Here is a 25,929-nt window from a genome sequence, read left to right on the forward strand (position 1 = left end):
AGGGAGCTCCTCATCTTGGCCTCTGGGAAGAGCCACTTGAGCAGGTTTGGAAACTCACCTGGTTTGTCCAACACCTTGTCCTCGCGCTGAAGGAGCTTGATACCTCGCTGGCCCCATCGCCCTATCCACAGCAGGACCTCTTCCCTCACAACCAAAGCATCGTCAGGGTGACAGGTCCCCTGGCCTTGCCGTAGAGGAATGGGATACCCGTGCCATGGGGAAGCAGTGACAGCAGAGCAAGCCACATCCGCAGATGATGTAGGGACAAACCCACATCAGGTTTGAACCTGGCTGGGGTGAAGAGTAAGAAAGCCATGGATGAGCCCATTTGTCTCACCTCTGTTTGGGCACTGGTGGCTCATTTTTGGGGCCGGCACAGGGCTTGGCTGCTCAACATGGTGATGGGGAGCAGAGAGGCCAGCAGGACCCAGGCATGCAGGATGTGGCAGTCTAGGCCACCTGCCAGTGGGGTCAGCTCCTCCTGGCACCGGATGAGGACAAAAGGCAGATGCTGAGCAGATGCCCCTGTGGATGTTCTCGCCCTTTCCCTCTTCCCGTGCACCCACGGCTGTAGGACTCCATAGGGCACCAGGGCGAGAGCAAATGCTCCAGCAGCGAAGACAGCGAAAGGGGCGAGGAGGGGATGGGAAGGATGCGACTCCCCCCGCCTCTGCTCAGCCCGGCAGGCGCTGCCCGGCGCTGCCCCCTGGCGGCATGGCCCCGCGCGGCGCCCTCCGACCATTTGCCAGCGGGGCCCAGGTGGCGGCTCCAAAATGGCTGATGCCCAAAGGCTCGGGGATGGGGGCAGACAGAGCTCATCCCTCCTCACATCTCCAGCAGGAGCAGCACCTTCAGTCCACAGAGCGAGCTTGCAACCGCTCCCCTACTGCTGCGCATGAAACACTTCAGAGGCAGGGAACCCCTTGTTCCCCTCCAGGGGCTGCGTTCCCGGAATCCATAAAGAGGCGAGAACACCTAAGGGGCTGCAAGGGCAGCCGCACTCCTGCCAAGAAGCCCCTCTCCAGCTTGCCCGTAGCCCCCTCTTTAGGTACTCGAAGGCTGCTCTAAGGTCTCCCCGCCTCTCAGCCTGTTCTCCTATGGGAGGTGCTCCATCCTCTGGACTCTACAGATCCATGTCCTTCCTGTGCTGAGACTCCAGAACTGGCCGCAGGGCTCCAGCTGAGGTCTCACCTGAGCAGAGGGGCAGTCACCCCCAGGACCTGCTGGTCCCTCTGGTGCACAGGAGGCTGAGCCACAACCGCAGCCACAGATGAGGCTTAAGGTCATGGCCTCTGTCTGGGAAGCAAGATCCCACAGCAGTCAGGGGACCCCCCCAGGACACAGGCAGTTGCCACCCAAGCCTGCAGCAGCCCAGGGGAGGCTCCTAGAACAGGAGGGACAGCTACACAGCTCTGCCACCAATACCAACCCCATTAAACAAGAACAGCAGCTGCCCCTGTGCTTTCTGCACCCACACGCTGCAGCCACTCAAGAGCTGCATTGTCACCTCACAGCTGCCACTTGCAGGACACCAGCCAAGCACGAGGCTGGAAAACTAAGGCCAGCTACTTCTGCCGAGGGAGTGGGCCAGGACCCAGCACCTTCATCCCCACCCTGGTGAAAGCCATACTAAGTCAAGGACCATCCACAGGCAGGTGCTGTGCCAAAGCAGCAGGCAGCAACTTCCCCCCCCCCGGCCCATTTCCATTTATTTGCTTCACATTTAGGGCCAAGTCAAGAGGAAACGCCTATACAGTGTGATTGAGGTGCAGGGCCTTAGTACAATTTACTCATTTCGTTAAAAGAAATTTGGCGAGCATGCAACATCACTAATAACAGATGGTTTCTGAGTGCCCGCAAGCACTCAAAGCACACCCAGACAGGGCTTGAGCAGGACAGTGGCTGCTGCCTACCACCTCAATGACCTGAAGAGAGGGAAGACTTGAGACACCATTTCTCACAGCCCTGCTCCATGCAGCGGCAGAGAAGTAACACGAACCAGTTTAGGTCCTTTAATCTGTCCGAGACAGGGTGCTGAAGCACAACTGATAAAACATTCTGCATTTTTACAGCAAAAAATGCTACAGAAGTTTATAGGAAAAAAAAATATTTTTGTACATGGGTAAAACATTATAAATTCAAGACAACTCACAGACAAGGGGGAACTCCCACATCTATCGCTCATTTTTTAAAAAGTTCATTTGAATGGGCAAGCAGTCAAAATGGCTTGCTCTCTCTTCCTTGAAATGAAAACTGTTATCTTCCAAGTGGCTCACAGTACTGCTTTGCATCTTGGAATGTCCTCCGAAGGCTCCGCCAAGATAAAAGGAGAATAAAAACCCCCGGAGTCCTTTCAGATAGTCTCAGAGAGCAGGAGAAGAGAAAGAAAAAGGGAAGTTTATTCAAACTTGATCTTCTTCCCTTGTGGCTTGTGATCTCCACCTCCTCCTCTGCCTCCTCGAAAGCCACCTCCTCCTCTACCTAGAGAGAGAATTATTACAAGAAGCAAAAGTTACACATGTCCCTGCATAGGCACCACTGCCCTTCCAAACCCATCCTGATTCCCCCATCAAGCACTCTGCAGCAGCACCACCATACCATAATCCCAAGAACGAGCCCAGTTTAACCTCTGAGCACCCCCACTTAAGAAAGCAGCATTTAGCCTCTTCTTACCTCCAAAGCCACCTCTGCCACCACCTCTGCCACCAAATCCACCTCTTCCTCCTCGGCCGCCTCCTCTGCCACCACGACCACCAAATCCGCCGCCACGTTGAAATTCACCCTTTGGCTTGGCAAAATCCAGGATCACTTTGTTTCCATCTATCTCTCCATCCTCCATAGCTTCTTTAGCTGCTTTGGCATCTTCTGGGGAGCTGAAGTCCACAAACCCAAACCTAGAAAGCAGGTTAACAGACACCGTCAAGCTCAATAAGCTGTAGCACCACCTACAGGTAATTCAAGAGCAATCCCTTGGGAAACCAACCCTTGCACTTCTGCAATCACACAGGGAGATCAGGACTGCATTACTTGTGGATCAGCACTGGCTAATTACAATTGATGGGAGTCCCATTGCAAGTTTGCCAGTACCAAGCAGTTAATATTCTTCTCGTGCGAATCCATAGGCTGCCATGGATTTGCTGGCAGGATGGAGCTCATTGAGAAGTTATCATGCGCTGCCCGCCACAAATCGACCCAGAGCTGTTCTCTGGGTCCAAGCAGTTTTCTACCTTCAAAGAATGACCTGAATGGGCCCAAGAAACATCTTGCACTGCACAAAGCAGTTAGTGAGGCTCTCTGTAGCAACTGAGATAACCCCCAGTGATGTTTAACATACCCTTTAGATGATCCAGTGTCTCTGTCTGTGACTATTCTAGCACTTATAGAGCCTTCAAATGATTCTCTTAACGTCTCCTCTGTGGTGTCCTCAGAAAGGCCTCTGACAAACAATGTTTTGCTTTGTTCTATGGAAAGAGAATTCATTCAGTGATCATTCTGTCTGAGCAAGGCAACCATTTGTTTCTTAACATCACATCCAGCTTGAGTTACTGGATTCTAAAACAGCTCATAGGGCCAAAAGGTTTGTGATGAAGTTCTCCTTGAGAACTTTTTCAGGACTGCGGTTAGAACCTCACTGCCAAATAATGCACAGCCACTGCTGGATCAGCACTTGACTATCTAGAGGACTTCGGTAATGGTTTCATCAGCATTTCAGATAATCAGTCATCATATCCAGCACACTCACTTATGATGCAAGTCTTTCACTCCATGGGCATGTCCCTTTTACTTTTCTTTTTGAAAGCAGCCTTAAGTTTGCATCAATGGTGCAGCCCTGCCACAGCTGTTGTAAGATGAAGTGATCAAACATGGAACACTTACGATTAAATCCTCCTCTTGCATTCGTGTTCCCTTTCTGCCATGACGGTGAACTGAATTCCAGTCTGATTGCTCTGCCTTCAATCTCTGTGTTGTTACAGGAATTCAATGCCTCTTTGGCATCCTCAGCTGTGGGAAATTCTACAAACGCATACCTGTATGGAAAGGAAGGCCATGGTGAGTCCAGCAGCACAAGGGATCTGCAGAGGCAAGACATCTGCAATGCCAACTCAGGACTCAGGAGAAAGGCACTACATACCCCTTAGGCCTGCCCTGGTTAGTCTGTGGCACCTTGATGGAAGAAGCTTTCTTAAACAGTTCTTGCAGAGTCTCTTCTGAAGCAGCGTATGAGAGGTTGTTGACAATTAGGGTCTTTGACTCTCCACCTCCTGTGGAGAAAACTCAGTGCTGTAAGTGCAAGTTTGGAGAGGAGAGCTCTCTCTTTCTCAAGGCACAAGATCCTCTCTAGGGTGAAAGTTCGTTTCCTCCTCACCTCAAGGTGAGACACAAGGCTAACACTGTTTTGGTCACCTAAACTAGTTACCATCTCTTGTCCAAAACATGCAGAAGGAACACAAAATACATGGAACACAGACCATAAATTAGGCAAACGGTCCCTTCCTGATATCTTAAGAGTCTCCCTACAGTGCTTCAGACTGGTCCTTCTCTAGCAAACTTTTGAAAACTGGTAGATTTTGAAATAGATGGATTTAAATCCTGAATGTCATTTGTATGCACATAATTTGTCTGGAAAATGTACCTTTTTGATGTTCTTGATGGCTCTTCTCACCAGTGAAGTCAATGACCATGGTACGACCATCAATCTCTGTGCCTTGCTTCTCCTCCAGAGCTTTGTTTGCCTCAGCTTCTGTTTTAAATTCAATATAGGCCATCCTACAGCACAGAAAAGAACATAAGCAAATGCCTCCTTTCAGGAAGGAATAATTTAATGAGTAGGGTGGAAAGGATGTGGAAGGAAAATACTTCAAAATCAGCATTTTCAGTACACCTAAGGCAGCAGGTACCTTAAGGTAGCTTAACAAGATGAGCTTATCAAAATATACCAAGAGTTTGAGGATCAGCAAACACCCAACAGTTCTCTCAGCTACGCACCCTTTGCTGTTTCCCTCCTTGTTCATTACTATTCGGACTTCTAGTGCATTTTCAAACACTTCTCTTATTTCATCTTCAGTTAAGCGGTAGGGCAGATTCTTCACAAAGAGTGTTCTAGCATCTCTCTCTGCAAACAGAGAAAAGTTACTCTCACGTTACCACATTAAAAACTCCTTCTCATCTACACTGCCAGGTCAGCAAGAACCAGAGTGAGTTGATCCAGCAGAAAATAAACCACAACAAGCATTTGTATTTTCAGGTGTTACGACAGTTTTATGTCATTGTACTTCTCTTAAGGGCATCAAGTCCAGAAAACAGGTCCTAAAGCCTCAGGAAGAGCCATATTTCTCCTTTAACACCCCAATGTGCACTGTTTCTTGGGATCACATTTCCAGATATACAAGTCTGAATTTGCCTATCTCTAAGTCAATCAATCATTTGGTGAACTTTGATAGAGCCCAAACTAGGAAGATCTGTCTTAAAAAAAAAGCAGGACCATAGCCACCAGTAACACTGCAAGGATACTCTTAAGGCCTGATTATGACAACTCTTCTTTGATGCACACAGGTATTCAGAGTGATGGGCTGTACCTTTCTTATTCTCTTTCATTGTTTCCTTGCTCTTTGCTTTTTCCAGTTTGATTTCCAAACCCATTAACTTCTTCCCATTCAGTTGGAGTGCTTTATCCAGGTCTTCAGCAGATGAAAAGTCTGCGTAGCCAAATCGCCTGAAAGAAGAATTAACCTTACAATCTAACCTGATCTATCTCTAGTCGCAGAGAACACAAACAGAAACCCAGAACCAGAGAGGGGACCCACTGGTCAAGTCAGAGAGGGTTAATAAAAGTTAACTTGCGCACGTAACCAAAAGCTCTGCACTGAACTGGCAGCTCTCTCTTTAGGGAGATACTGTCTGAAGAAGCTGCAAATCCAGGCAGCAGTATTATACTCTTTATCAGTACCGTGGCCTCTTCCAGCTTCCATACACTATCGAGCAACCACCCCAGCATCTTGAGGGAAAGCAGTGTCAGCAGTTATACCCCTCAAAACAAACCACTGCCAGCTGAAAGAAATAAGCAGCAAAAAATCTAGCTATTAACTCACTTGGAAGCACCAATTCTGACATCTAAAACTTCAATATTCTTTTTCCCAAAGAATTCTTTGATGCCAGTCTTCAGTTCTTCGTACTCTTTGGTGGGAGTCAAATTTCCCAGGAACACAGAGAAAGCTGAAGCGGGTCCTTTAAAGAAAAGATAATCCAGGTTTGGGATTTTTTTTTTAAAGTTAGTTTTACCTAACTTTGAAATTAAAAGAACTGGAAGCCAGACTCCAGGCAACATTAGCACATCAGTTTCTGCTCAAAAGTGACATCACACTTCAGTATTAAGTCCCTTATTATCATCATTTGTGCCAGAAAAAAAAACAAACGCTCAGCATCCTGTCCCTTCAGAGCTATGTGCCTCACCCAACAGCCTAATAACAGAGTACCAAACCAGCACCATTTCAATGATCACACACCACCTACCATCCGTTTTTTTTTTTCTTGGCCTCCGGTGCACTTTTATTGGCCATTTCTTTCTTCCTCTTTCCAGGTGCTTCCTTGACAGGTTCTGTAATACAGAACAAACAACACTGAAATAAAAGTACAAAACAACTTTTCCTGTACTGGATCAATACAGGAGCACTAACCCTTACACCAGTCACACATAAGACCTTCTCTTGCCACTACGGCGACTGTTCCTCACCCAGAAAAACTACAACAGGATAAAACTTCTGCTCAGGCATCTTTCCTGTTATTACAGAGTTATAGTCTCAAAAACATTTAAACTCACTTTCATCCTCACTTTCCTCCTCGGCGTCATCCTCCTCTTCTTCTTCATCCTCATCTTCATCATCATCCTCTTCATCTTCCTCATCTTCAGATTCTGCCTTGGCTTTCACTGGAGCAGCCTTTGCTGGAGTAGCTTTCTTCACTTGAACAGGTGTTGTGTCCATGGCTTCATCTTCAGACTCTGAAACAAGTTGGGCACAAGAGTTCAGACAAATTCATGAACAACTTAAGCCCTTTTTGAAACTAAGAAAAGATCTTGTGAAGTAAAATAGTGTTTTTCATGCCTCCTTAAGTTTGTATGTCCTCAGGAAAGGAGCTCTGTATATTCGTAGTGTTTACAGAAGCTGCCTTCCCCTCAAGCTTTACTGCACAAAAAAAGCCCTCAATCGAACACCTAATACTCATTGCCCCAAGAGCAAGTTTTACCAGAAAGAGCAAAACGAACACCCATTCAGCCACACTGGATGGACTCTAGCTAAATTGAATGGAGACATGCACACATTCTGCATCACTCCCAATAATCCATTAAATTAACACCCTCTCTAACTCCCTACAAGGGTTTATTAGTTTAACATTTTTCAATTGCTTTTTAAAGACTCAAAACAAAGTTTTCCTAAATCACACGTACCATCATCATCATCTTCATCCTCATCCTCATCATCCTCCTCTTCATCCTCAGATTCTTGCTTTGCTGGCACAACTGCAGGCTTTTTGGCTGGTACTGCTGCAGGCTTTTTGGCTGCAGGCTTCACAGGCACTGCTGGTTCCTCTTCCTCATCTGCACCAACGAAACAGCAGGTATTACCCAAATCATAGCCTCCAAACCTCACTCGAAAAGTGCTAGTAAAGATTTTGGCAACGTTCAAGAAAGAACAACCAGTTTTCCCCCAAACTTCACTGATTCCCCACTTTTCCTTCCTCACCACCTTTTAATCGATGGAACTCCCTCCTGCAAGCATTAAATCATACTGAACTTTCAAATACAAAGGTACTAAAATTCAATTACTTGACTTGGACCAGCTTTAGTGAACTTACACAAGGATGAACACATATTTCAAAAGTAACTTACCAGAATCTTCTTCCTCTTCATCGCCATCATCGTCCTCCTCCTCATCATCATCTTCCTCATCATCTTCATCCTCCTCCTCGCTCTCTTGCTTCTTGGCATTCTTTCCATTTTTCGCTCCTTTGGTTAGGACAGGAGCCTTTTTAGGTGATGGAACAACAGCCTTTTTAGCTGGAGTAGCCACAGCCTTCTTGGCAGGGGTAATTGCCTTTTTTGCAGGAGTAGGTGCTTTCTTTGCAGGGGTAGCAGCCTTCTTGGCTGGTGTAACAGCTGCTTTTTGTGGTTTCTTCTGAGGGACCATCTGAAACACACACTGGTCTAAGATTCATGCTTGCCCTTTAACCTATTACTTCAATATTGGACAAAATAAATAGCAACAGCAGTCTGAAGGATACCCTTCTGACTTAGTTTCTGCTGAATGACCGTAGCTGCCTATCGGTTGAATTAATAAAGCTCAAACCCAGCTTCTTCATGTTTTTCACAGACTACTTAGGGAACAGCAAAGCATCCCTAAATTCCCTGGTCCTGAAGCAAGACCAGTGATCTCTCTAGTAGCACCCAGCAGCTTGAAGGTTTTAGCCAGGGTTGTGCGCGATAAATCACTTTTTGCTGGTGCTGTAATGGAGTAACTTATCACACACTTGCTTGTCAGCGCTAGGAATGGCTTTAAGATCCCAGCAGTCCTTCCAAAGCCTGGCAGTACAGTCTTAGCCGCTAAGGTAGCTTTTTGCTCACACTGCTTTCCTTCTTGGAGTTCCTGTTTTTTCTTAACCAGTTAACAGACAGGCACTAATTGCTTATTGTTGATTCCTCACTACGTGCCCCCTGCATCTCACGACCCTCCTACACCCCGTGCACCCTTCTGACTCCACGCCTAGCCCGGTCACCTCTTCTCCGCTGCTCTCATCCAGCTCCGATGACTCCTCTTCCTCGCTTTCCTCCACCTTTTTGGGGGGAGGCGCCATTTTTTTCTGTTTGACCTGATTCTTGGGAGTCTGCAAGAAAAAAGAGCGCGTGCCGTGAGGCTCCGTTCCCCTCCCCGCACGAGGACCCGGGGCGATCGTCCCCGGGGTTGTCCCCAGTGTGAGTGTGTGTCCTCCTCCCCCTCCCGGTGCGGGCGGGGGTCGCTGCGCGCTCGCACGTGCTCCCCCTCCATCCCGCCGCACCACGCGGCCGCCGAGGCCCCGCCCCCTCCGCGCGCTCCTCGCGCGCGATCCCCGGCGGCGCGCGCCCACTCTCCCCCTCCCTCACAGGCCGAGCCCCCCCCCCACCCCGATCCCTTCCAATCCCCCCCTCCCGCGGCCCTGGCACGGAGCGGGAACCGGGCCTGCAACCGCTCCCACCCAGCCCGCGGCCCCTCCCCTCGCCGCCATCTTCATGGCGAGGCCTGCGAAGCGCGGCGAGGCCTCAAGAGGCGGCGGGAGGGCGGCCTGGCTCTGACATACCCGCTTCCCCCCATCCACCCCCTCCCGCTCGCCCCGCCATGGCGGCGGCCTCTAGCTTCTCCGCCCGGCGCCCCAGCGCGGCCCCGCCCGGCACCCTCACCTTGGCGATCTTCACCATGATGGCGGCGGCGCAGGGGCGGCGGCCGGGCTGCCTCAAGAGACGCGGCGGGTGACCGTGCGGCGAGGAGCGGAGCGGGCCGCGGGCGGTGCGGTGGGGCGGGAGCGGCGGCGGAGGCGCTGGCGACCCGGGCCGGGAGTGAAACGAAAGAGCGAATGCGCGCCCCTTCCGCTGCCTTGCCCTGCACCTCGCCCCGCCCCCCGCGGCCCCGCCCCAGCCAATCACCGCGCGCGCCCCGCCGCCCGTCCAATCGCGGTCACCGCCCCTACAGCCCCTCGGCCAATCGTCGGCTCCGTGGCGTCAGCCAATGGAAGCGCGCGTTACAGCCGACGGGCAGCGAGAGCCTGAGGCGGGGGGGGAGGACGCGCTGCCCGCCCGAGAGCGGTGGACAGCAGCCAATGGGAGGGCGGCGCCTGCGCCCTGATTGGGCGGCGGGCTTGGAGGGATTGGGCGGGGCCCGGGCCGCGGGAGAGCACGTGGCGAGCGGCGGGACACGTGGTGCGGCCGGGCTGGGGCCGGGGGGCCCGGGGCAGGGCGAGGGGGTTCCAGGGTCCTGGGCTGGGGTGGGAATAAGGGTGAAGAGTTCCGGGCGTCCCGGGCCAGGGAGGAGATGCCGGGGCCGGGAGGAGGAGTCCCGCGAGGGTGTGTGAGTGTCCCGGGCCTGGGAGGGGATGCCGGGCCGCCTTTCCAGGCTGGCCATGCGGCACCCGGTTCCCGTGGTGGAACTTGGCCTGAGCACGGGGTGCTTTTACTTCTTCTTTTGGCCTTGGTGAAGGGATGGGGCTGGGAGCTCCCCAGCGCTGCCGCTGCCCCCCGCGTCCCCTGCCCGGCCCCCGACAGGCACTGACCCCCCCCACCCCGAGCAGCCTGAAGCACCCCAAAAGCTGGTGAGGGAGCAGCTGGCACAGGAGCTCCCTGCTGCTGCCCTTTGCTGGCTCAGGAGCCAGGTAGAGAAAAGGCACAATGCTGGAGAAAAAATAAAACTGCTTGCTTGATGAAAGCTTTTTATTTTATTCACTGAAATAAGATGCCAGCTTCCTCCTTGTGAAGTTTTACCCGAGTGGCTATAAAGTCGCAGTTGGAGCAACCCCAGGGTGGCACATTGCACCCTTGTTTAACTTGCCAGGCTGCTGGCAGAGCCGAGTGCTGCATTGCCCCTGCCTGTGCATGGTGTTCCCCAACGACCTAAGCGGCTCCTGCCGGGCTTCCCTGCTGCCTTACATGCCTTCTCACTTCAAGCTGGGCATCTAGCCAGCTCCTGGGGGCTCCTCAACTTACGCACGTGAGACCTTAACAGTTTGTCTTCCCATGATGTGCTTAAGACAAGTCATTAACTAGGGGAACGTGAGATCCTAGGGAGCGCTTAAGAAAAAAGCCACAAACTCTCAATGAATGTTGGGTCCTGATGCCCTTGAGGGGAAACCTCCTAGTGTCTCTTCAGCTGGATGGTGGGAGGCAGCTTCCAGGCAGGCAGAGCCATGGCGGAGGGCTCTGGCTCAGAAAGGTGATGGGATCAGCCAGCCTCTCCAGGAGTTAAGGCAGCCTATGGAAAGATTGCCACCATCAGCCAGCATAGGGAAGGAGAGTGCTGGGAACAGATGGGGACACTGCCCACGTCCCAGCCCTTGTCATGTGCACAGGCAGATGGGAAACCCACCCGGGAACCCCCTTGTGCAGGTCAGCTGGACTCTGCATGCGAAACAGCAACGCCTGGCTCAGGTTCCTGCATTCTGCAGGAGTGCCTGAGTGCCCAGGGGAAGCGGCAACACGGACCTAGGGTAGCCTGTGGGGATGCAAGGTGATGGAGGTGGAGGAGGGAGAGGCCTGGCAGGAATTTATCTGAAGCAAGAGCTAATTGCTCCTCCCTCCTTAGTGAGCCTGCATGTGGTGTGACAAAATTCCATTTTATCATTGTGTACAGCTCTGATGCTGTTGCTGGCCTTGGTTCCCCTCTGTGCTGCAGGAGAATTGGTTTGCCAGCTGAAAGGGACAGCTGTTGCTTCAGCCAGGGGCAGTTTTGGTAGCTGGGACACTGTATGTGTCTAGTAACGTAGTGCCAGTGGTGGGATCAGCAAAGGGTTAGGCTCGCAGCTGGCCAGCCTCAGTTCCCAGCTCTGGCAGGGGCCATCACGGTACGGCCTGTGCTCCATCTCTTCTCCAGCAGCTTGCTCCCGTGCTGGCGGGTTGTCCTTGGCACTGGCATCTCTGAGGCTGGACGCTGGCAACTAGCCTGGGTTGTTCCCTGTATTCCACTTGTGGTCACAACCTCCGCGCAGCACCGGCACTGCTCAGGAGATGCCAGAGCAGTAGCAAGGCCAGCCTTTTTCTGGGAACACATCGTGTTGCAAAGCTGTCCCAGCAGCACAGCACAGCCCTCCTCCTGTGCAGGCACTACCAGAAATCTCAGGGTCAAGGGAGATTTGCAGAGCAGCATCAGAGAGGAGTGATTTGACTGAAACAGCAAGTTTAACAGCTCTGTGAAGTGGATTTTCAGTGCTTTTATGGCTGTCTCCTGTTGTAGCATGCCTGCATCATGGGAACATTGATCTAATTCCACCATTAAAGGGAATTTAGCTGGTTTAACCCCAGGAGGGATTTGCCACGGATTCACTGTTTCTGGCACAGCAGAGACTCGTCCCCTGTGCTTCTGCCCAGCTTGGCAACACTGGGGACACCTTGCCCGGCTGCTGCTGCCAGGACTGCAAGGCAAATGAGGATCTCCAAAAGCCAACTAACATGGGTACCCAGCCCGGGGTAGGGGGACACCCCCATAGGGACCATAGGTGAGGGGAGTGCATGTCCCTAAACCTCCTGCTCACCCTGTGCCTGGTCGGGGGATGTGTTTCCACTAGATGGTGACAAAAGGCTGCAATGCCTGTCCCGAGTGGGTCTCGAAACCAGCTCCGTGGGGGCAGCTGAGCAGGACCTCCTGCCACATCTGTCCCAGAATATCTCGGGACACAAGAGAGACTGAGGTGAGCCTTGTATCTGATACCCAGCAGATACAAGCAACAGCCAAGAACAGTCGGTTTTACTTGTGGCTTATGCAGGCATCTGCTGCTAGAAAACCGTCAGGGACCTCCAACCAACCCCTACATGGGTGTTCAGAGGGAGGAGGAAATTAGCTAGAAAAGCCATCAAATGTGGCCCCACATTCCCTAGCCCCAACCTTGCCCGGTATCGCAGCTCACCTGCTACATGGTCCCAGCAGCGGCCTGGCAAAGAGGACAGTCCAGGTGCACTTAAGACCTCTTGAGCATCCCCATCTCCCACCAGCAAAGCCCCCTCCCCTACCAATGGTGCCCACCTCATCCCATCCCACTGCTCCCTGCCATTCACCTGGTGCCAGCCGGAGCCACCCCAGCAGATACCACAGAGCAGCTGAGGGATGGTAACCCAGCAGTGCCAGACACACACTTGTCCTCTCTCTTTCCAACCTCACAGCTCACTTCAAATACGTGACAGGTGGAGAAAACTCTCCCCAGGCCCTAATTAATGCAGGGCATCAAATAAGACAGGCCTGTGTGGTAGCCTAATTAAATCTTTTCTTCACTACCTACTTGGCTGTGCCAAGAGAAGAGCCCTTGAGGATGAAGGCTTGCTGTGACACAGGGCTTGCTGTGACACATAGCATTTAATTCAAGTGGCTGCATGCACGCCAGCTCATGTTCTGTGCCTTGGAGTGGGGAGTTGAGGGGATGCTCCTCTACTCTGCTCTGGTGAGACCACGTCTGGAATACTGCGTCCAGCTCTGGAACCTTCAGCATAGGAAAGATACAGACGTGTTGGAACGGGTCCAGAGGAGGGCCACAAAAAATGATCAAAGGCCTGGAATACCTCCCCTGTGAAGAGAGGCTGAGAGACTTGAAGTTTTTCAGCTTGGAGAAGAGAAGACTCCAAGGACACCTTATTGCAGCCTTTCGATACTTAAAGGAGGCTCATAAGAAAGATAGGGAAAAACTTTTTGGAAGAGCCTGTAGCAGTATGACAAGGGGTAATGGTTTTAAACTAAAGGAGGAGAAGTTTAGACTAAATATCAGGAAGAATTTTTTTATGCTGAGGGTAGTGAAACACTGGAACAGGCTGCCCAGATAGGTGTTGGATACCCCACCTCTGGAAATATTCAAGGTCAAGGATGGGGCTTTGAGCAACCTGATCTGGTTGAAGATATCCCTGCTCATTGCAGAGGGTTGGACTAGATGATCTTCACGGTCCCTTTCATCCCAAACCATTCTATGGTTCTATGGAAGTCAACTTTCCGTGGCAGAACACAGGATATTTTTCTGTGAAGAGCATCCTTCTTTGAGGTGGGATGCTGCAGGGATTGGCATGGGCCCCTGAAACCAGACATACTCTTTGCTGCTCCAGCTGATGGTGAGGGATAACCCAGCACGTCCATCCTGGATGAGGCTGTGTGATTTCCTAAAGTTCTCGACAAGGGAAAGTTCTGTTGAGTTATACAAGGAGTTTTATACATGCAGCATTTAGTCTCCTTGTGACCTCCAAGTATTTCTCTTAAGTGATCATTCCTGGTACTCTGCAGAGAAGAAGGGCTTTTCTCTTTCCAGAGGAAGCTATTTTCCCCGAGATGTCTCTTCTGGCAGCCCAGTTCCTCTCCCTAACAGCCCTCACCTGGAGCTGGCAGCTGGACCTTGCCACCTGCCTGTGTGCCCCCAGAAAGCCCACACAGCCACCCAGAGCCTCCAGGACAGGTGGGACTCCCCTCTGGCTTTGCTTGGCAGAAGGAACAAGTGAAGCCTTGGAAAAAATGGTGCAAGGAAGAGAAGCGGGACTGAAACAAAGAGGACTTGTATTAGGCGTAAGATAAAGAAAACAGTCTAGGAAGATGTGGAACAAGTTGAGTAGCAAGAGAGGAGCTTGGGAGCATCACAATGGAGAAAGTCAGTGAGATGGGAACAGGGAGGTATTTTGTAGCCATACATGCAAATGCCTTTATAACCCACGGGGAAGCCAACTTAGGGAGAAGATGCAGGTGATCCCAGTTCAGCAATCTCAGACCTGCAGCCAGCTTGTGTCACAATCCCACACAATTGCACATCTCCCTGTGTTGCCCTGCAGCACTGGGAAGGCTCTGCAGGACTTTAGTGGAGACAGCCCGGAGTGGAGAGTTCCTCTTTGCACGAGGCATTTCTGTGCATCCTATTCATCTCCCAGCGCCAGGGCAAAAGAGAACATGATCCATTCAAGCACCAGATCCCCAGGGATGACTGTCAAGAGATTCAAGTAAAATATCTGCAAATTGCTTGTCGCTCAGCACATATGGCCCTTGGCAGAAGCCCTTGGTGCACTGACCAGGGGCTTTGCTTCAGCTCACTCACATTTTACCTACTGGAAGCTCCCCTGCTTACAGACTTGCGTTGGGCTAATTCCATTTCACAGCAGCTCCTGGGCACGTGGCCAGCAGAAGGCAGATGCTCTGCCTGGAATAAACCTAAATCAGGGGAATTTTATTTTTCTTTTTCCTTCTCAAACATAAAAATGAGTCTTTGTTGAGTCCAAACCTGAAAAGCAGGAGTCTTCCTCCAATCCCCCTGTTTTTTGTTTGTATCTGAGCCAGGGAATGAGCTCAGCCCTGCCTTGTGAGCTGCGTGTGCCCACCGCTCAGTGAAGGCAGTGAGCAGAGTGGCACAGTGAATCCAGGGTTTCCCCGTATCCTTACTTCTAAAACCAAGACAGAGCTAAGTGTAACTGGAGAGAGCAGACCCACGGTGTGCTGCTGCTCCTGGGGATCCCTTACAGCTCCCAGGCACACACATACATGTCTCCCCAATATAACTTGTCCCAACCTCTGCCAGGGGAGCCGGCAGGTGCCCAACAGCAGAGCCAAGTCAAAACTGCCCTCAGAAGCAGGAACTGGCACCAGCGGAAAGCATGCTGGGTGGCTTCTTTATCTCAGTGGGAAATAATCTGATGTTCTCCTTGGGAGCTGCTATGCTGTTTTGTCCCAACAGATGTTGCCCACCACCCCGTTCATGAGGTTTGCAATGCTCCTCCCCCAGCTTGTCAGTGTGAGGGACCAGCCACCCCAAAGAGCTTTTGTGCTTGCATCAGGAGGTCCAGCCATGAGGTGAGGTTTTTAGAGAGGGTCACTTTGCATTTGACCGTACCTGCAGAGCTCAAGTGACCCAGGGTGGTGTCAAGCTGTACAGACTACCTGAGACCCTGTGGAAGGTCAGAGCTTGGGAGTCACCAGCACTGCACCAGGGGTGCTGAGTCCACCTGGCTTTCATCCTCCATCTGCCCCAGCCTCTCCTCCTCTGCAAGCTCTGTAACCAAAGGAGGTTAAAAATAAAGGCTGAAAGTACTTCCCCAGCCCAGCCCACTCTCAAGCTGTTTGTCCCTAGTCACAGCAGTACCGGGCTGTTCCGCCTACCAGCTTTTGCTGTGGAAATTCCCACTGGCAGGGTGCAAGTTAAAACCACTGCTTTCAAAGTTCCTATGGTTGTAGCTAAAAATAAGACTTGGAGCAATAATTTTCCCACTGTTGATGTTGTCAGACTCAAAATCTTGTCCTGAACGACTCAGTAGAGTCTAATTAAGCCAGGCGAATGCGTTATCATGACGTCTGCATCCTGAGAAGGAGGTGAGAACATGTGTCTTGGGGAAAAGTCCCCTCCTTCCTACCCCTTACAAGCCATCAGCTCATCTCCCTGCTCATGAAAGAGCAAAGGAAGCTTAAAGTAGGCTGGAAATTATGCTGCACCTCTCCTGTTCAGTTTTAATTGTAGAGCAAAGAAAGAAGCCCATCGATTCATCCCACTGGGTAATTAAATACTTAATGCTATTGGCAATAAAGACATTATGGTTCAGCAGCCCAACACTAATGCATTAATAATCACTCTTATCATGGCAAGGAAGGGGCACGAGCTGCTCCCAAGGCACATGATAGTTACATGGGATGGGAGCTTGCAGTGAAAAAATCTTAGGACCTGAATTAGTGCTGTGACAACCTGCAGGAGTGAGAGATTCTCCTGGTGAGCTTGGGGCCAGAGAAGGGCTAGAAGTACCATGGAGGGGGCAGACAGCCCCTACTCCACGAAGCACCCCTCGGCCATGAGATGGATGAGCAGTGGGGATGGGGATCTGGGCTCTGAGAACCAGTGCTGCCCCAGGCACGTCTCTGGGATGTTGTCAGCCATGGGATTGGGAAGATAAATCTGATCAGAGCAACCCTTTTGTAACAAGCCACCAGCGCAGGCATGAGCAGGGTCTGCCCACCTCCTGCCAGACTCTGTATGTCCAATAATCAGATGGCTGCTTTAGCACAAGTATTATCCAGACGATGGGGAGCACAGAGTGGAGCCTGCACACTGCCTGGGATTAACCGCATCAGAATGTGGCCAAGCGAGCACTACTTTAAACCAGAAAAGGCAATCTGCTTGCTGAGAAAGGTGGTGTCAGCACAGGCAGTTACCGTACGGAACTGGTCCAAACCCTCCTGTGCACCAGGACAACAGCATCAGCACAGGGGTTAATACAGAGCCTGGCCTCACTATCCACCTTCTGCCAAAGCCTTTGCCAAAACCTGCATGGGGGCTGATAAAATGATCCGGCAGATTGGCCGAGCACTGGGAACTGAGAGCTGCTCCCACTTCCTAACAAAGGCAGGGCAGATGATAGCATCATGGGTCCTTGCTCCTGGGCAACCAGCGAAAGGCAAACCTTGATGGATCTAAAAGAGCACTGAGTTGTACTTGCAGTAATGCAGAATTTGTGTAGCGTTCCATCACCTAAACCTTTACTCTCTAGGTAACAAAAGGTGCGTTTAGCACTGGTAGCACTGGAAGGTGCAAAACCACACCAAGCAGGGAGAGCCCTATTCAATCCTTTCTCTTTTGCCCTGGTGCCCTGTATTTGCACTAAACCAAGATCTACCCATCTGCCCTTGCTCTCACTTGTGGAAAGGAGGTGCTCCTCCTGAGGCTGGAGCGAAGGCAGCTGAGGGGATTTGGAGGGAACAGCTGTGATGCAGTGGCTTGTGGCAAAGTGCCCCACTGGTTTCTGCAAAAAAAAATCCTAAATCTTTCTTTTGGCAGACAAGATATTTTGCAGGTCTGGCACCAGACACAGAGCAGCCTCTCAGATGAGGGAAAATTAGACCAGCAGATCCTGAAGATGCTGGCAAGTGCCTGTTGGCCACATCACATCCAGAGAAATTTCACCGGAAAGAAGTCATCTTTACCAGCAAGGAGAGGATGTGGCTGAAGCAAGTCCCTTTGTAGACTGGGGCTCTGGTGGGACTACATCTCCCTGCAGCTTGCACTTCGAGATACTCTGGCTTTCTCTGGGAGCTAAACTGAAAGGATACCAGATTGCTTGGCCTGGTCTTTCCTATTGTTTTAAGTTGTCCATTGCTCCCAGCAAGGGAGGAGACACTCACAAATATGACCCATCAGACCCATCTCAACACTCCAAGGAAAGGTGGTTTCTAATTATAACTAATTATGACTTCTGGAATAGGGTTAAACGCTGTTAGGTTTCCCAGTTATATCCACACAGGGACAAGGAGCAGACACACAAATCCTCTTTCCAGGGGGAAAAAACCCCATGAAATGTTTCAATTACCACACCGCCCCACCCTGGCTGGATGAAAATGTGGTGTAATTTTTCCATCCCATTATCACCATTCATTGTGTTTTCTTGCTTTTTGCTGCTGTGTCTTTAATTCATCCATCCACCACACAGACAGCAGAAATCACTTTTGCCTATCTCCCTCCTACCATGTCAGGGGCTGAGGAAGTCCTCACTCAGCTCTCATTTTGCAGGGCTCCTGGCTCACAGATGATGCTTTTGCACAGGACTTGTGTTTCAGGCTGCTGCCAGATGGACTCACCACCTGCAAGCCAGGATTGCCACAGAAAAATAGAAAAGAAGCCCATCTCAAACCATTTGCTTTTCCATCTGTGCAAGGCAGTTGTTCAAATCAGCCTCGGCAGAGGGATTTGGAGCTAGGGCCAGTATGAGCTTGGACAGCTGAAGAGCTGGAGAGAGATGGGGATCTTCCTTTAACCGGAGCAGAAATCACTCGAAAACACCAGGATGAGCAAAGAGCTCTTAAACAGAGGGGCACAGAACACGGTGTGAATTCAAGGCAGTACCTGGAAAAAGGCAGCTTGAACCTGGGATTGCTGGACTGCTAACAGGCCATCGGGGTGTCTAAAGGCTGTAGGCATAAGAGAAAAGAGCAGTGCAGGCAGCAGCAACGCCCTCCCCTGTTCCTCCTTAATGTAGCAGGGAGGCTTGATGAGTCTCCTAAATTATAATGACTTTCTTGTCATTAACTTGATTTCTTTCTGGTGACAGCAGCAGCAAATTGGTCCCAGCTGTTCTGAGCAAAGGACGGGAAATTAAAAGAAATTAAACTAAGCCAAGTGTTGAAGGGATTGTGAGGGGGTGCTTTGGGCCAGTGATCACCTGAGGGCTGTAGTTATGGAGGTGGTAGGACATGTCAGGAAAGAAGTGGTGTCAGAGCTTATGTTTCTCCTTGTAAGCAGGACACTGAAGAGCAGGTATCTGACCCAGACAGGCAACTTGTAGTGATGTGTTTCAGGGTGAAAATTGCCTGAAAGAAACTCAGACCAATAAGCCAAAAACCTGCTCCGAGCAAAGCAGGACCTCGTCCACCACTTGCTGTAACCCTGCAGCCTTCCAGGGATTTCCCCCTCTCAAGATCTTCTCCAGTAGACCTCTGGTTGGTGGGAGGGGAAGAAGGAGGGCAGCACTGCTGAGCTTTTTCACAAGCCTGTGCAGGCCAGTATCAGGCAGCAAAGTGTTTTTATCAGCTATCCTTGCAGAGTTCAGGCACAGGAGCTGAGGAAAACTAGATTTATTTCTGTGTTTTTATTTTCTGCTGCCTCTTGGCAGCTCCTGCACCTGCAGACAGCTGCCTACCTGCCAGGGCAAGGAGAGGGGCTTCCTTGGAGAAGCCACTCCGTCCCATATCCACCAAAAAACACTGGGAGCCTGTGTCCTCCCCTCCTGGCAGGCCCAGGCTGATTCCTCTAGGAAAAATAGATTTTGGCCTGGCTTTTAGCCCCAGGGACAGCTGAGACCCTATGCATGATGTGAGCTCTGGAGGGGCAGGAGGGGATGTCTTACACCTGGTCTCAGTATCATTAATATGAGATGGTCTTTAATATGAGATGCTCACTATACCTGCCCAAGAAAGATAACAAGAAAGATGTGTTTGGCTTCCAAATGCCTCTTAGATAGCTTTCTTCAATGTGTCACATTAAATAGTCCCAAAATGAGAAGACAAACTTGTCCTGGCTGCTATGATAAGCACAAAGAGCAATAAACCCCTGTAATTAAAGCCTGCTGCTATAATAACATTAAAGCAGGGACTGCTGGGGTCTAGCCCTGATGTCCAAGTCTTGTTTGTTTACTTGTTTTTATTGCAAACTCATTTTGGAGGGGGTCAACCCAGGTACCAAAACGGTTACTGAGAGAGGGGGAGATGCCATCTGGGCACAGTAGAGTTGGGAGGTGACGGCTGTCTTTCCCTTCCTGACTCTGACACAGACTGGGTCCTTAGCAGAGACAAATACCCTCAAAAATGCATTTGAAGAGGAGCTGACCTTCTGGAAAAGCACCTAATCCATGGGGTGGCATTTCCCCTCAGGGGCTTCCACCAGTGCCCTTGGGAGCTTGTTCTCATGTTTCACTGGTCCTAAATGCATACAAAACCAGATAAAAGTTAGTTTTTCACAGTCTGGGGATCCCAGCATTGCTCTTCATGCTGGAATTTGTTCCACCTCAATGAGGACTGGAAAGGTGGTACCCTCCACATCCCACAGAGGGGACCAGGGCAGATGTCTGAGTCCTGTGCTAGGGACTCCCAGTATGGCTTTTGTGGGCTGTGGGGAAGCCCTTTACAGACTGTTGTCTTCCAAGTCAGTCTCGGGGTCCACCACCGGGGCACAATCCCTCAGCCCTGGAGACCTGCTCAGAGGCAATGCCTAGGGATGATGTGGGGGGCTTGGGCTGAGTCTGATCCCTCCTGCCCCACTGGCAGCCAGTTCGTAGAAGTCCCTTCCTGCTCCAGAGCTCTGCCAATCACCCAGCTGCTTACTGCTTACTTACCGCTTACATCCACTCACTGCTGTGCTAATTATGCATTGCTTTAATTTCTTAACCAAAGTAGAAGTATCCCCATGAACCAAATAAAGGCTCCTCTGACATCAATTCTGTCATCTTTGGCAGCAACACATTGCAATGGGAGCAGGCGTTGGCTAACCAGAATGTCTGTCTCTTCTAACCCACTGCAGTGGAACTTAACACTTTTGAATGTATCCAGTGGCTTTAATTGGCCACTTTGCCCCAGAAATTTTCCCTGCACAGCTGTGGGGACGGGCACTATGCGTTGAGCCCACTCCTTCTCTGCATGTGGTCTGGCCCCTCCAGAGCTGTGGGGTTTTTTTGCCATATGGAGAAAGCCATCCCCAGTGCAGGTGACAGTCACACTGCACTGTGGCTGTGAGCCAGCCCCTGCATCCAGAGCTGTGGCTGAGCCCCCCAGGCAGAGCCCCAAGGGTGGGCTCTGCTCCCCACGCTGCTTCTTCCCAGCCTTCCCCTTGCCTCCCGCAGCACATGGCTGCCTTGGAAGCTGGTTCCTGTGTGAGTACTGGCTCTATTGGGAAGCCACTGAGGAGCCGGGTGGGAAGATGGGCTGCCTTCAGCATGGGGCTCGAAACTGAGCCCGAGTGTCCTTGAGGAGCAGAATCAAACCCTGTGTAAATTAGTTTTTTCTTCACCTGTCCATTTGTCCTGCTGCCTATCTCTATACTGCCCATCACCAGTCTGTAGGCACTAGGAGCTAGCTTTTCACCTGCACCGGTATCCTGGAGTAAGTGGAATAATTGAAATGTGGTTCAAAAAGCACCATAAATCAGTGCTGAGCTCAAAACCAGCACATCCCTGGGGTCTCCTGACATTTGCATTTTCCCTGCTCTCCTCGCAAAAGCTGAGATCTTGGTGGGAAAGGTTGCTGTGCCACATCCATGGATGGGGAGCCCAAATCTGCCCCACTGCCTGGCCCCAGGCAGGGACCACTCACTCCCAGGCATGCAGGGACTTTGCCAAATTCATGCTGTATGTGTTTTCCCCATACCATGTCTGTGCAAAAGAAGCAAAAACAACCCTTCCCTTGGCTTATTGAGGAGGGGCGGAAAAAAAATCTGCTGACATTCTCCAGAGCTGTCTATCATGCCTCCAAATATACGAGGCAATTGCTGTAAAACTTGGGTTTGGCTCTGTAAATCAAAAAAAGAAACAACCACCCTATGTATGTTGCAAACAATCGCAGCACAAAAAAAAAAAAAGCGCCTTACAAGGCTAGGGCAGCCTCATAGATGGATTGCTTTTTAATCCCCAAAGCTATGGTGATAAATCTTTTTATTGGAAGCTCCAGAGAGACTCTGTCACTCAGGGCATGCAGCGGCACAGGGGAAAAGCAGCTCCACAATCTGCTGGGAGAGAAAGAGTCTCCTGGGAGCTGAAAGCTATGGAGGAATGAGTGCTAGCCATGGGGGTGCTGAGCAGGTACAGTGGGGCAGGAGGGTCCCCTTGGAGCTGGGAGCAGGTGGTTAGGCAGGAACTGGCTGTTGGACAGGCACTGCCACAAATCTGGGAGCATGGATGGACAATATTTGGGGTATAGCTCTTTTAGAACAAAGTGTTTGGGGAGGAGATGGCAGTGTGGAGCCGGACCTGGCCACATGCTTTGTATTGCAGGGACAGAGAGATGCTTCCCCCAGCTCTGAACAATGACCCAGAACAAACCCATCCACCAGCATCCACATACTCTCCTCCAGCCTCTGACATCCAGCTCTCTCCCTTTTAGGGTCCCTTGAATCCCAAAAAGATCATTTAGTGAGTGAGAACTCCCAGGTGGTGTTTTGGCATCCTCCTTCCCACATGGCCATCCGAGGCACACCGAGGCCTCAGCAGCACATTCTCCTTCTGCATCTCAGAGGGGAATTTGGGGTAGCCGAGCAGGATGGGGAGTCCCAGATCAGAAGACAGAAGGGCAACCGGGGACACAAGGCTGGATGAAGAAAAAGCCAGTGCTTCACCTTTCTGGCTGCCCTGAATTCCACTGCAGCTGTGCTGAGCCCCAGAACCCAAGAAAACCTAGGGGATACGGGCTGTCTTCTGGCACTGACCGAGGAGCTCAAGCTGCAGTGGGCACAGCCGTATCCTCACACAATCTGGCTGCTCACAAGCAGGGGGATGTGTCCTCCTAACTCACAGCATGAGCGACCCTGAAGCTCCACAGAGGTGGCTACCGCTGCGTAATAAAATGCTATCGTGCACCTATTAAAAAGTCATTCCCTGCAGATTTGCTGCCAGGGAAGCAGACGGGTGAAGTGAGATGGGGTAATAATGGTCATCAAGGAGTCATCAATCAAGTCCACTCTTGCAGCAGTGACCAGGGGCCCCACAGAGCTGCCAGGGTGCTGTCCCTTGCCAGGACCATCAGCGATGGGAGCCTGAGAGGGGAGGAAATAGATGTATCCTGATGTCTTTGATGCTGATGTCTTCCAGAGACATGAGAGAGGACCCTGAAGTGCAAAGTTACTGCAGCCTCATGCCCACCCTCACCGAGCAGCACACAAGTGCCAAGGAGGTGTTTTGCCCATAGCAGATCCTGCTGTGGGGATTGGGAGTTGGGGGAAGCCAGCTGTGCTGCCCCCAAGCTAGGAACTGGGTCAATGGGGGCAGGAGAGAGTTTGCAAACCACAAATCCTGCCCCTTCTTGGTCAGTGGCCCGGCCATGGCCCCAAATGATGTGCTTGTGAGGGGCTGGAAGCAGAGCAGCAGCAAGCAGTGATGCTTCTGTCAGCGCTCTGCCTGGGGCTCGCTCCTCCAGTTCTGCTTGGCACCCCAGGAGAGCCCCAATGGCACATCCACACTGCCCAGAGGCATGGCCATGGGATGCCAGGCCAGCGGAGCCTCCCTGACTGGCTTGTGGGGAACCGGGGCTGGGGAAGTCATGAGGCAAGAGCTCAAGCTGCTCAGACAGCCGCTCAGGTGGCATTTCAGAGCCTTGATATTCAGCCTGCGGGAGGACCTGGCGCATGCTGGGAAGTCAGCAGCATTGACTGCAGACAGTTAATTGATGGGGCCTTCCTGCCCTGGGGAATGCAACCAGCCAGCCCGCGCTCCCTGGCATTTTCACGACATTTCCAGAGTCGCATGTCTGGGAATGGATTGATCGCCACTGCTCCGGCACCAGCTCCCACCCCGCACCAGCCCTGGCCCCAGCTGAGCATCCTACTCACACCTTCCCTGGTGTGGCCTGAGCGCAGCTGGCCCTGCAGACCCACCGTGGCGGCAGATCCAGGGGGAACACTCCCAACGGCCATCACCCTGGTGCGTGCTGGCCTGTCACCCTCCCAGCAGGATGGCCCGGGTTCAGTTCTGTGCTGGGAGCAGACCTGGGCCCTGGCTGATGCGATCGGGGCACAAATCAGGCCAATGACTTTTTTTAATTTTCTCTGAGGCCCAGCCTGTGCGGGGCAGGGATGGAGAAGGGCTCCCCGCTTTCCCCAGGGGTGCAAAGGGCTGCGGCAGAGGAGAGTGACACACACCAGATATGGGTTTGGAGAGGAGAAAGGGAGACATATTTGTAAGGTGTAGGGATGGGCATAGTTGAGCTGTGCCTTGGCGATGCAGGCAGCCAGGGGCTCCTGTTGTCCCACATGTTCTCCTGAAGGCTCCAGTTCTAGGGGGAGCAGCAATGCACCTTCCCTTGCCCTTGGGAGCCTAGGGATGCACAGTCGGAGGGAAGCTAGGAGCAAGGACCTATACTAGCACCCTCCAGCTGGGCACCAGGAGGCACCACCGGCCATCAGGAGCCCCTTTCTCCACACACAGTACTATCAAAGGGACAAGCAAGGAAATCAGGGGTTCTGGGGACATCTTGAGGGAGAAGTCACCTACAGACTTTTTTTCCTCACTCCATCCCATGCAAACAGCTCCTGCCCCTGTGGTTCTCAGCCTGGATGCGAGCACCTTTCAGGGCATCCTTCCAGCACAGCATCCTGAAACAGCCCAGGGTCCCTAATGCCCTCAGCACCCACGGAGTCTGCCCTATGGGCTGGGAGGAATGGGTTGGTTTCGGAGACTGCTGGCATAGAAGCCAGCTATCCCTGCACCACAAGGGACGCTCTGGCCTTCACCAGTCCTGGTGCTGAACACAGCAGCTGCAGTGCATCCATAGCACAGCATGGCCACCATCACTGTGTCCTGGAGCAGTGCTGCTGAGAAAGTCAACCTGGCCACCTTGTCATTCCAGCATGATGGCACAGAGAGGCAGGAACCCTTCCATTGCTCCCCGCTGCCCTGCTCCCCACCATGGGATGATGGGTGCCATGGCCAGATTGATGCCGATGGTGGGGAAAGTCAGTCCTGGTCCTGCTGCATCATCCCGCTCAGCAGAGGGACACTTCACGCGTGGTGGCCTGACCCTCCTCCACCTCCTCCAGCTCATATTCCTCAGCGTCAGAGGCCAATGCATTGGTGCTGGGCATGGGCTCACACTCGGTGCTGTGGGTGGTGGCACGGGTGATGCTGGGCGAGTATTTCCGTGACCATGGCAGGCGGTGGCCAGGGTGGCACATCACCTCCTTGAACATCTCCCGGAAGCGGGTGGACATCAGGTTGTAGAGGATGGGGTTGGCAGCAGAGCTCAGGTAGAAGAAGACACCTGAGATGATGTGGATGTACTGGAACATGTGGAGCATGTGGCTGGTCCAGGTGGAGACGAAGCTCCAGACAAGGCGGTCAGTGTGGAAAGGGGCCCAGCAGATCCCGAACACCACTACCAGCATAACTGTGGGGAGCCAAAGAGCTGGTATTACTGGGGGATAGGAGCTCACCCCATAGGACCTCCGGTCCCTGGCCAAGCACTGCTGCATTTTGGTCTTGGACCAAAGGATGCACAAAAAAAGCATGGGAGGGAGGAAACAGGGCAGAGGAAAGGCCCTCTGATGCCTTGTTGACCTGCTGTGGAGAGGCTGGAGGTCTGGACAGGATCTCTCTCCCTCCATCTCCTCTGACAGCTCTTCCAGACACTACTGCACTACACATCTCTTCTCCTTGTGGGCAGGCAGCAGCCCGTGCCACAGCGCCATGGCTGCACAGCATGGCTGGAGACACCTCTGCAGGCATCCAGCCTCTGGGGACCCTGCCACTTTTGCCAGAAAAGTCCAAGGAGCAGGAGCTCTTTATGCCCTTTCCTTGTGCTCTGGTTTTGGTTTGGTTTTTTTGTTTGTTTGTTTGTTTTTCTTTCTAATAACCCATCTTTGCTGATGGAAAGGAAAGGGTGTGATGTACAGGTGGCCCTGGCGTTCCCAAGCCTGCTGTATCCACACCATGCTATGTCCCTGTGGCACATGGGGCCAGGTCCCCCTTTGTCCCCTCCCAGCCCCAGTGCCAGGGGAAGCAGAATTGCAACTTGT

General features: G+C 51.9%; 2 protein-coding genes and 2 non-coding genes across 4 annotated transcripts in view; all 4 read right to left on the minus strand.

Moving 5' to 3' along the window:
* Positions 1-1,954: 1,954 nt before the first annotated feature.
* On the minus strand, positions 1,955-9,650 carry NCL (nucleolin). Its single transcript, XM_054074756.1, has 15 exons — positions 9,428-9,650; positions 8,770-8,877; positions 7,886-8,183; positions 7,445-7,594; positions 6,818-6,997; positions 6,515-6,595; positions 6,090-6,228; positions 5,577-5,713; positions 4,987-5,113; positions 4,634-4,767; positions 4,133-4,262; positions 3,877-4,028; positions 3,335-3,461; positions 2,674-2,894; positions 1,955-2,481 (listed from the first exon to the last, which is right to left on the minus strand). Exons 1-15 carry the CDS (start codon positions 9,443-9,445, stop codon positions 2,399-2,401), a joined length of 2,085 nt encoding a protein of 694 aa, XP_053930731.1. The 5' UTR covers positions 9,446-9,650; the 3' UTR covers positions 1,955-2,398.
* On the minus strand, positions 3,656-3,732 carry LOC128853099 (small nucleolar RNA SNORD20). The gene has a single exon (XR_008451346.1). It is a non-coding gene; the product is annotated as a small nucleolar RNA SNORD20 (small nucleolar RNA).
* LOC128853098 (small nucleolar RNA SNORD82) lies at positions 6,328-6,397 on the minus strand. The gene has a single exon (XR_008451345.1). It is a non-coding gene; the product is annotated as a small nucleolar RNA SNORD82 (small nucleolar RNA).
* Positions 9,651-10,480: 830 nt separating the features above from the next.
* Positions 10,481-25,929, minus strand: part of NMUR1 (neuromedin U receptor 1) — a 52,881-nt gene continuing 37,432 nt past the window's right edge. The window contains exon 6 of the mRNA XM_054074102.1: positions 10,481-25,301. Coding sequence (XP_053930077.1) covers positions 24,901-25,301 — 401 coding nt within the window. The 3' untranslated portion in view covers positions 10,481-24,900. The remainder of the gene's footprint in view (positions 25,302-25,929) is intronic.

The sequence above is a fragment of the Cuculus canorus genome, chromosome 9, assembly GCF_017976375.1.
Source record: "Cuculus canorus isolate bCucCan1 chromosome 9, bCucCan1.pri, whole genome shotgun sequence".
NCBI classification, from domain to species: Eukaryota; Metazoa; Chordata; class Aves; order Cuculiformes; family Cuculidae; genus Cuculus; species Cuculus canorus.

What these genes read in the sequence shown, in the direction of transcription:
- NCL (XM_054074756.1), bottom strand. An exon ending in AATGAAAGAGAATAAGAAAG is followed by an intron (nt 5,114 to 5,576) that starts GTACAGCCCATC and finishes CTCTGTTTGCAG; the next exon opens with AGAGAGATGCTAGAACACTC. An exon ending in CCATCAAGAACATCAAAAAG is followed by an intron (nt 4,263 to 4,633) that starts GTACATTTTCCA and finishes TTTTCTCCACAG; the next exon opens with GAGGTGGAGAGTCAAAGACC.